Consider the following 9,614-nt stretch of genomic DNA (forward strand, 5'->3'; position numbering starts at 1 on the left):
TGAAAAATCACAAATACCCATATTTTATGAGGGAGCTGCCCCTTTTAAATGTAGAGGAAGATTGTAATCTAATAGTGATCACTTGTGATCTCTCCAACTATTGGCACACTTCTCACTATTCACAGGGCGAACAAAGTAATTTTCAAATGTAATTGCACAGTAACAAATCAATTTACCAACACAAATGTATAACATTTTTTGAGACTTAAATTATGTGTTATAATTACCAAAATATTTAAAAAGTTATAGAAATTAAGTAGGAATGTATACATAATAATAAAAATTGTATTTACAATCTCATAAATTTAATAGTTCTTCAATTATTTTTTAGATAATTTAAAGAATAAAAATAAAGAAAATCAAGCGATAGACTATCAATAATAAATCAATTTCTCTTCATTCTCCCATTATAAAAGAAAATTAACCCAAAAAGTAAACAATTTTTACTATTATAAACTCTTTAAAATTCAACATTATAACTTTTAAATCTAATTTTTAATCCAAAATAAATTTGACACCCCATTCATATTTAGCATTTTGATATCAAGATTTGTTATTATAACAAATTTTTTAACAATTAATATATATTTTTCTCTACTCCTAAGTCCATAATTGAGCAAAGCCATGTAGAGGCTTTGATTGAAGCCAAGGCTTCGTTTGAAGACCCTTAAAATATTTTTTCCCACTTTTCACCCAATTAGTTCATGATGAAAAGCGGGAACTAGTTGCATGGCCTTACCTGGAGTCTTGTTTGTACCTTTTCTAATATGCACTTTGTTCATTTTGTATATACTATTGTATTGACTACTTCTCCCTAAAATTTCTTTGACACATCATTCTCAAATATCATCACTCTTCTTTCTTTTGTTATATACCTATTTCTTCTTTTAATAATCCCATTTTGTTCAAGGGTCTTAGGTGTTGATAGTTCTCTCTTATTGCCATTCACTTCACAAAAGGTGTTAAACTCATTCAAAGTAAAAATCTCCACCTCTATCTAATCTTATACATTTAACCTTCACTCTAGATTAATTCTCAACTCTATTCTTAAACAACTTAAAATTTTCAAATAGCTTAGACTTTTCTTTAAGGAATGCTACCCACATCATCCTAGTAAAATCATTAACAAAAATCATGAAATACCTTTCACCATAGAATCCTCTTGTTCTAGTAGGACTACTCAAATACATGTATGTACAATCTCCAATTTTGTCATGGTAGAGAACTTCTTGCTAGGAAAGGAAACTTTCTTCTGCTTAGCCATAACACATTCTTTGCACACAATAATAGTAGTCTTTACAATTAAATTAGGTAAATCTTTGACAACAAATGTACTACTAGCCTTCATAATATTATCAAAGTTTATATGAAAAAATATTCTATCACATAGCCAACTGTTATCTACCTTTGCAACCAAAGAAGTCATCTCTATAGGGTTCAATTGAAAAACATTACCTTTGGATCTTGTACTAGTGCCAATCAACTTACCATATTTATCCTTGATAATGCATGTCTTCTCTACAAATTCTAGTTGACATCCTTTATCAATCAACTGTTGAACACTCAATAGGTTATGCTTTAATCCATCAACATAATAGACATCATTAGTATTAGCCTTTTCATCAAGAGTAATAGACCCTTTCCCTTGATATGACAAGCTACATTGTTACCAACATTGACGATCCCTCCATCATGACTACTAAACTTGACAAATTTATTCATGTCGCCAGTCATATGATGTGAACAACCACCATCTATGATCCAATCAACCTTCTTTTCAACTTGTGAAACTAGGGCTTTCTCTTCTTTGACTTCTTCTTTAATAGCTACAAATCCTAGCTCATCATCACTTTCACTCTAAACTCTCTCATCGGACTCGTCATCTTCATTTGCACACACAAAATATCTAGGTCTTTTAGACTTGAAATTATTCTTATACGTTTTCTCTCTTTTAGGACACTTGGAAGCATAATGACCAAATTCATTGCATGTCCAACATTTAAAGATTCTCTTACCATCTAGTTATTTCCTTACAAGTAGGACAATTCCTTGTTCAATTCTTCTATCCTCCTTAGATCTAGATCTTCTACTTCTAGCATAGTCTCCACTAGTGCTTGCACTTCTTGACAAGGAAGGGTTAACACTTAGTGCACTAAGAGCAATTTCCACTCTTAGCGATTCTCTAGATTGCTTCAAGCTTATTTTTGCTGCTTCTAATCTTCAATGTAGAGTTTCTTTGGTAAATTTCTTAGTACAAGGTATCACTTGCTCAATCATTAGTGTTGTCTACCTAAATGGTGCTGTCAAGTTTTTCAAGATCTTCCATACAATCTCATCTTCATCTTTAGATCCTTTGCAAGACTTAATTCTTGCAACAATTTCTAATATTCCACCTATATTACTTCTTATTGATTCATCTTCCATCATATTAGCATCTTGAAACAAACATATTCAATTCTATAACCTAATTCTTATAGCATGCACATCACCTTCAAATGTAGATTCTAAAGCTTTCCAAATTACATGAGATCTCTCCAAGGATTTTACTTGACTGTATTTATTTTTAAGGAAGAGATGACAATAATGCTTCTCTGGCAAGCATATTGCACACAAATAGATCTCTTTCAACATTATTGCATTCCTCAAATTTTCTTTCTTTCAAAATCTTCTTGCCATTCTTTGTCATCAGTTAACATCATGGACCCATACATAGCATATGCATCTTTATCTTATGAAATGATCCACCATTGATCTCCTTAAGCTATTAAGCTTTTCTTTCAAGGACTTGATGCTCTAATACTAATTGTTAGAAAGTAAAGTCCACCAAGATAATTGAGAGGGGCGGAGGGGGGTGAACCAATTATCCAACTAATAAAACATTTATCAACCTTATTAATTCTTAACCATGTGACAATATAACCAACAATCATAAGGAGATAAACATACACAATAACACCATATATGTTAACTAGGGAAACCCTTGATTAGAGGGAAAGCCCCAGTGGGGATGGTACCTACAAAATGATGTACTAATATAAAAGTTCCTTGTAAGAAGATGAACTATGTTAGGAGCCAATGAAATACATTTAGTACATATCGGTCCCTATTAGGAGACTTTAAATCCCTATTAGGAGATTCCAACCCTATTAGGAATTGTGCCAACTCTATTAGGAGTTGTAGAAGGAAGAAGAACCCATTACCAAAATAGCTTCAGGGGAAAGACCACCAAACTCACTGTCCAACTAATCTCTATATTATTCCTTGCAGAATAATAGAAAAGAAATAACTCAAACTCCTCTGTCCTCTTGACCAAACCAAACCTCTATTAGATCTCAATACCAGATCCCCAACTTCGTATCCAATAATCCCTTAAATTGATTACAAGCATTTTTAACCTTCACATATCACTTGCTAACACACAATATAATTCACACACTTTCACTTGTACACTTTTATGACAAGGAAGATAACTGTCGTTTATGCCATATCCTCAAAATAACTTATTGATTTGGCCATAAGGCTTTCCCAATTAATTATAATAGGAGCTCATTAAGATATTATAATTCATTATATCTTTTCACAATTACAAAACACTGTCGGCTCACAATATTTACAACTTCTCACACATGTGACCTTTGACCTTGCACATTTTTTGGCATCATCATCAGGCTATCTATTATCACTTTCTTACTTCACTCATTGTGATTCTATCCCTATTAAGAGATATATTCCAAACATTAGAAACCACTTATCAGGTACTTTGTCTACAAATTATCCTCTATAAATCTTGAATAGCTCTCACATGTCTTTGACTCTCTGTATGCACATTTTTCTACTTCATTAGGATACAATTTAGAACATATCCTCAATTACGCTTGACCTTGTCATCAATACATGGTTTGTACGATCTCATTCTCCATCTACTACTTTGCTAGTCTTTATAGAAACAATACTATGTTGACATCAATGACAAATATAGTCATGAATTCAACATGCCAATGATGCTTTAATTAACTCTCCAATGCTTATGATACTCCTCCAAAGGAATACCATCAGCGTTCATGCTAACATTAACTCCTAGGTAAATGGAAATAAAATTATGAACATCAATTTTAGGGATTCAAGTATTAGAACTATCAATTCTCAATATTTTTCCAAGGGATTCTAGAGCTTGAGGGAGAATATTCCATTAAAAGGTGGAAGGTTCTCAACAGTGATCACCCTAGGACTTGAAATGGCTATAAATTCATTATTAACAATATCCATCGACCATGGGAGTGCTCATGATTCAAAACTCTCAAATTTCCAAAGCTATTTGTCTATGATATATTTATGATATTTAGGGTTTGAAAAAAACAAAAAGAAGAACCTTTCTATAACATATGATAGTAAGAGTAATGAAACCCCTATTTATTTTCCTAGACAAAATGAAACCACTCATTAAAAAAATTACAAGAGGATAGTCTAGTTACATCCACAACAATAAAGGAAATTGTAGCTTCTAAGCCTACCAATTTGTTGTCTATTTCCATGATCATTTGTTGGGCTAAAATCAGAGATAGGGTTCAACATCTTACCTCTATCTCTAGCCTTGCATTGGTTTCCAATATTTTATGCTTTCCTTCTAATGAAATTGAAACCAAATTGGATTTTTCTCCTTCCCTAGACCACTTGTTTGAACAAATTTCCTCCATCCTTAATGGTTGATAGGATTTCTAAAATAGGCTTATAGTTAGGAATCCTTGTCACCTTCTCTTCCCCAACTTCCAAAACTACCTCTATATTATGGAAAGGGGTTGAACCATGAGCCAAAGAAGATGATGATGGTCTCCAATTATATCCTAGAGACACTATACCTATTTTAGGTTGAGGAAACTCTATCTAGACAAGGGTGTTAGACAAGTTACAGAGCCCCTACCCTCTATAAAAAAAAAAAAATCCTTTTAATCAAAACTTTATATTAAATAAAGGTATTTGATTGATCCTTTACACTTTAATGTTCTAACATTTAAAATAAGATTTAATTATTTGAAATTCATAATTAATTTTGATCAATTTATTTCACCAAAAAAACTTACAATAAAACTCACATGACTGAGCCATGTAACAACAATGCACATGACCATCATGTTCAAGGTTAGTTTTGCAAATTCATGTCACATTGAGAAATTCAAATAGGTAGCTAATCAGGTACTTGTTCATATTTCAAGGCAATGATGGCTTAGGATAGGATTTGAGTTTGTCTACTAACTCTCGTCTTACTATTGAGATATTGTGATAGGGAATGCTCATCCTAACAATTTAGGAAAATTGATATCCGATACCTAAAAACATGCATAAAAGATGAGCATATATATATATATATATATATATATATATATATATATATATATATATATATATATATATATATATATATATATATATATATATATGTGCACGCGCGCACACACACACAGAGCCTCATCATCATGTAGAAATAACAATGGATGCATAATCATCAATGCATGATATTTCATACTATCCAATAAATTATGATATAAATCAAATCACAATATAATGTCATATATCAGTAATATCCAATATCATTGAAATGACCAACACACACACACAAATAAAAATGGCTTAAAAGATTTTGACAATATGAACTAAAAAGTAAATTATGGAGTAGGCACTGGATATCCTATCTAAGGCCTTATCATGTATGCATGCATTGACTTGTTAGAATATTATGACACTATAATGACAATCTCATTTAGCCATTCATATGGATTTTTTATACTAATCTTTCACACTGGCACTATTAGCTATTGTCATTTTAGAAAGCCTACTATTTTGATTTAGTGATCCCACTCACAAACTCTTGTAATGCTATTATCTACCTTATACTTAATTGAAAAATAAAAAATTATAATATTTAAAAATTACAAATGTATAACATTTTTTTGATACTTCAATTTTGTGTTATTATTACAAAAATATTAGAAAAAATTATATAAAATAAGCGGGAATATATATATAATAATAAAAATTGTATTTACAATCTCATAAATTTAATGGCTCAATTTTTTTTTGATAATTTAAAGAATAAAAATAAAGAAAACCAAGTAATAGACTATCAACAATAAATCAATCTCTCTTCATTCTCTTATTATAAAGAAAATTAATCCCAAAAATAAACAATTCTTACTATTATAAACTCTTTAAAATTCGACATTATAATTTTAAAATCTAATTTTTGATCTCAACCAAACAATTGAAATTATAAGACTCCAATCTCTCTAAAATACAATGTCTCCAAAATATAGTTGATACTCAATTCATATTTAGCATTTTGATAACAAGATTTCTTATTCTAACATTTTTTTAACATTAATTTCTTTTTTTCCTCTGTACTCCTATTTTTTTTAAAGCATTAATAAGTTGTTTTAAACTAAATGACCAATTCATTTACTTACCTTATTCCAACTCATGAGTGTGAACTCGTGCTCAATTTATTTTGAATATAACCATAAACAACATTTGGCATTTAATGTTTATCTCTTGTTTTTAGTACAACCTAAAGATAGGAGAAACAAATAAATTTTGATGGAGCTCTAGAAAGTATCAAAATTTAGAGGGTATGAGAGGGACACGGGCCTTCAATTTAGCCACCTTTTAATCTCAACTGAAGAATAAGATTCTAAGGTTGTTGAATCTATCTACATGCAATCCATGGCTATTCACATTTAGTATCTTGTTAACAAACTTTGTTTTCATAATTGGCACTCCTCTTTCTAGATAACATGACACGTGTTGTTTGGGAGATTAATTTACGAGGGGTTATTGAACTCCTTTACTATATCTTGTCACCTAATTAAGATAATTTGAAAGCAATTTGTTCCCAACTTTTGATTGCATCAAAACAAAACACAGAGATCTATGGGAACCTACATATTGTTTCCTCATTATGATAATAGATTATACTCTCTGTTAGCTCATCATAATGACAATCCACTATATTAATTTTAAAACAAATCATAAACATTATTGAATTCATAAACTCTAACAATTTAGAAATATGAACATGAATAATTTCAACAATACTAGCACACTTTATAATCTTAAAATTGAAAAATTATTCAATAGAGAATTTTATATGACATAAATAACAATAATAATAATAGTAAAATAGTTTGATATTTTTTAGGTTTTTTAACTTAAAAAAGAATTTTAAAAAAATATTATTGAATCATGAGGAGATAATCAACAAGTTAATTAAAGACGTGGATGATATAAAGACAATTTATCAACTATATTCTAGTTCATGAGAACTTATATTCATTTAATAAGACAACTAGCAACACCATTCCACTCTCTAATAACATGGGTAAAAATGACAGAGTTGCTAGTCCTACATAATTCCGACAGTAAACATCACACACTAATTACTCACTCCAATAGCCAACTAACATCTTAATACTCCTCAGTTAACAAATTCACAAATACCATTAGAATCAATTTGTTAAACAATCCTCTGCCATTTATCAACAATATTCCAGTTCATGTAAACTTCAATTCATTTAGTAGGACAACTAGCCACACCATTGCACTCTATAAGAATGTGTATGATATGGCATAGTCACTAGACCTTCGACTGTAAACATCACTACTCACTCCAAGTTCCAACTAACATCTTAAAACTACTTAATTTAAAAATTCACAACTACCAAAAATAAGTCTCTTTAAACAATCCTCTGCCAACCACATATACAACATTGTCCACAATAAATAATAAATAAGATGGCCAAAGCTTCCATATAATTATTACTATTAAATTTCTTTAAAAAAAAGAAAGAAATTAAAGTCCACCAAAATTACTTCAACTAAGTTAAAACATCATACATTATAAAATTACTTCAACTAAGTTAAAGCGGTTCCCTAAACTACCACCTACATTACGAAAGAGCAGCATTCATGGCTTTGAACGAGGAATTTTGACTGAATTCCAGTCACATTATGAGCCCAGAAATGCCACACTGGGCACTAAAAAGAAACCCGTCAAACGAAAACACCGATAATCGCACACGATAAAACTCAGAGCTCCGCCATCTTTTCTTTACATTAACAAGTTTATTGTACAAATAAGGAAGTTCAAATTTTGTAGGCGTACAGAATTCATAATCAATATCTCTACCGAGAATTGAAAAGAGACTAAGTCTAAGAAGGGGCGAACCATTAAAAAAAATGTGAATTTGAAAGCAAACACGAGAAACTGATAAGAGGCAAAAATGTACCCATCATCAGCAAACAAATTTTCTAAACTGGTACTGAAGAAAAAGTGGAAGATACGGTCAGTGGGCAGGAAAAATGCAAAAAGAAAGAAAAAGATTCAAACTTTTTCTAAAAAAAGGGAATGCGAAAGAAAAAGATTGAAACTTTTTCTATCTACTCGTAAGGGCCAGAGGGATTGAGCTGTTTAAGAAGGCCGACGTAAGTAAGATAAAGCACACGGTCCTTAGCCCCGGTCCTGTGCTTCTTCGTGTGCTTGCAAAAGTACTTTAGCTGGTCAAGCGTACAGAGCCCCAACGTCTGCGTGAGCAAGAGAAACAGCCAGTTAATTCTCCTCTTCTTGTCGTCAATCACGGGCTTCACACAATCCGACTGATGGCACAGCCCGCAATCGAGAAGTCTGGGCACCATCCAGACCTTGGGTGCCCGGTCATGCATGGTGTCCTTGCTGCCCAAGAAAAACGAGCTCAGCCCGAGAAATCCCCCCTGCAAATCCACTTCCCTACTCTCCTTCCCGTCGCACCGCTTGCAGACCAAATCCCCACGAATGGCGAGAATCCCCTGGCTCAGCAAGTACTCCAGCGAGTGCACAACTGCCCGCCGCTCGGTCGCCCACGGATACGGCGGCACGATTCGCTCCTCCTTTGCCCGGCTCGGTGTCCCGGTCAGCGCCCCCACGCCCGCACGCCGGCTCCGGGCAGCGGCGGGCAGGCTGCCCCTGCCCCGAGCTCCTGTAGCGCCAGGACTGTCGTTAACGCCAGGACTGGCGTTATGGGTGGACCAGGGATTTTCAATGGCAGGAGACGAAGACGAAGCAGAAGCAGAAGCAGAGGCAGAGGAAGAGGCGTTGTTGGAATTCTGTCCGGGGGGCGAGAGCGTGAGGCGCAGGGAGTCAAGATCTCCCTCCCCGTCGTTCATAGTGTAGACAAACGAAACGGAAGAGGAAAAAAAAGTGGGATTGATTTGATTTTTTTTTGGGGAGCTTTTCTTTTCTTTTCTTTTCCTTTCCACTGGTGGGGGATATAAGTAATGTGGATTGATCCGGCCATTAATACAAAATCATACGAGTTTCAGTTAGGAATGCCAAGTGTCATTTGACTAAGTCTGTAATCTCCAAGCTATTTTTCATCCGTTCTATATTTAGAAACTTGCTACTTTAATGGCACTGGGACTGATCACGTTCAGTATTTGGCATGTGATTGAATTTGGTGGAAATGCACCCGAAGCTATCAACACCTTCTTCAGTTGTGGACGCCACAGAATTTATTGAGTTCTGTTTGGGCTCCCGCCAATTGCGTTTCCCGGGCTTTCTATTTTTGAATTGCCATACACATTCTGGTTGT

General features: G+C 33.2%; 1 protein-coding gene across 1 annotated transcript; it reads right to left on the reverse strand.

Moving 5' to 3' along the window:
• Positions 1 to 8,070: 8,070 nt before the first annotated feature.
• LOC149556652 (uncharacterized) lies at positions 8,071 to 9,276 on the reverse strand. The gene has a single exon (XM_089785899.1). It carries the CDS (start codon positions 9,187 to 9,189, stop codon positions 8,428 to 8,430), a length of 762 nt encoding a protein of 253 aa, XP_089642025.1. The 5' UTR covers positions 9,190 to 9,276; the 3' UTR covers positions 8,071 to 8,427.
• Positions 9,277 to 9,614: the final 338 nt, after the last annotated feature.

The sequence above is a fragment of the Cupressus sempervirens genome, chromosome 5 (genome assembly GCF_028749045.1).
Source record: "Cupressus sempervirens isolate cs-2001-9-10 chromosome 5, ASM2874904v1, whole genome shotgun sequence".
NCBI lineage: Eukaryota > Viridiplantae > Streptophyta > Pinopsida > Cupressales > Cupressaceae > Cupressus > Cupressus sempervirens.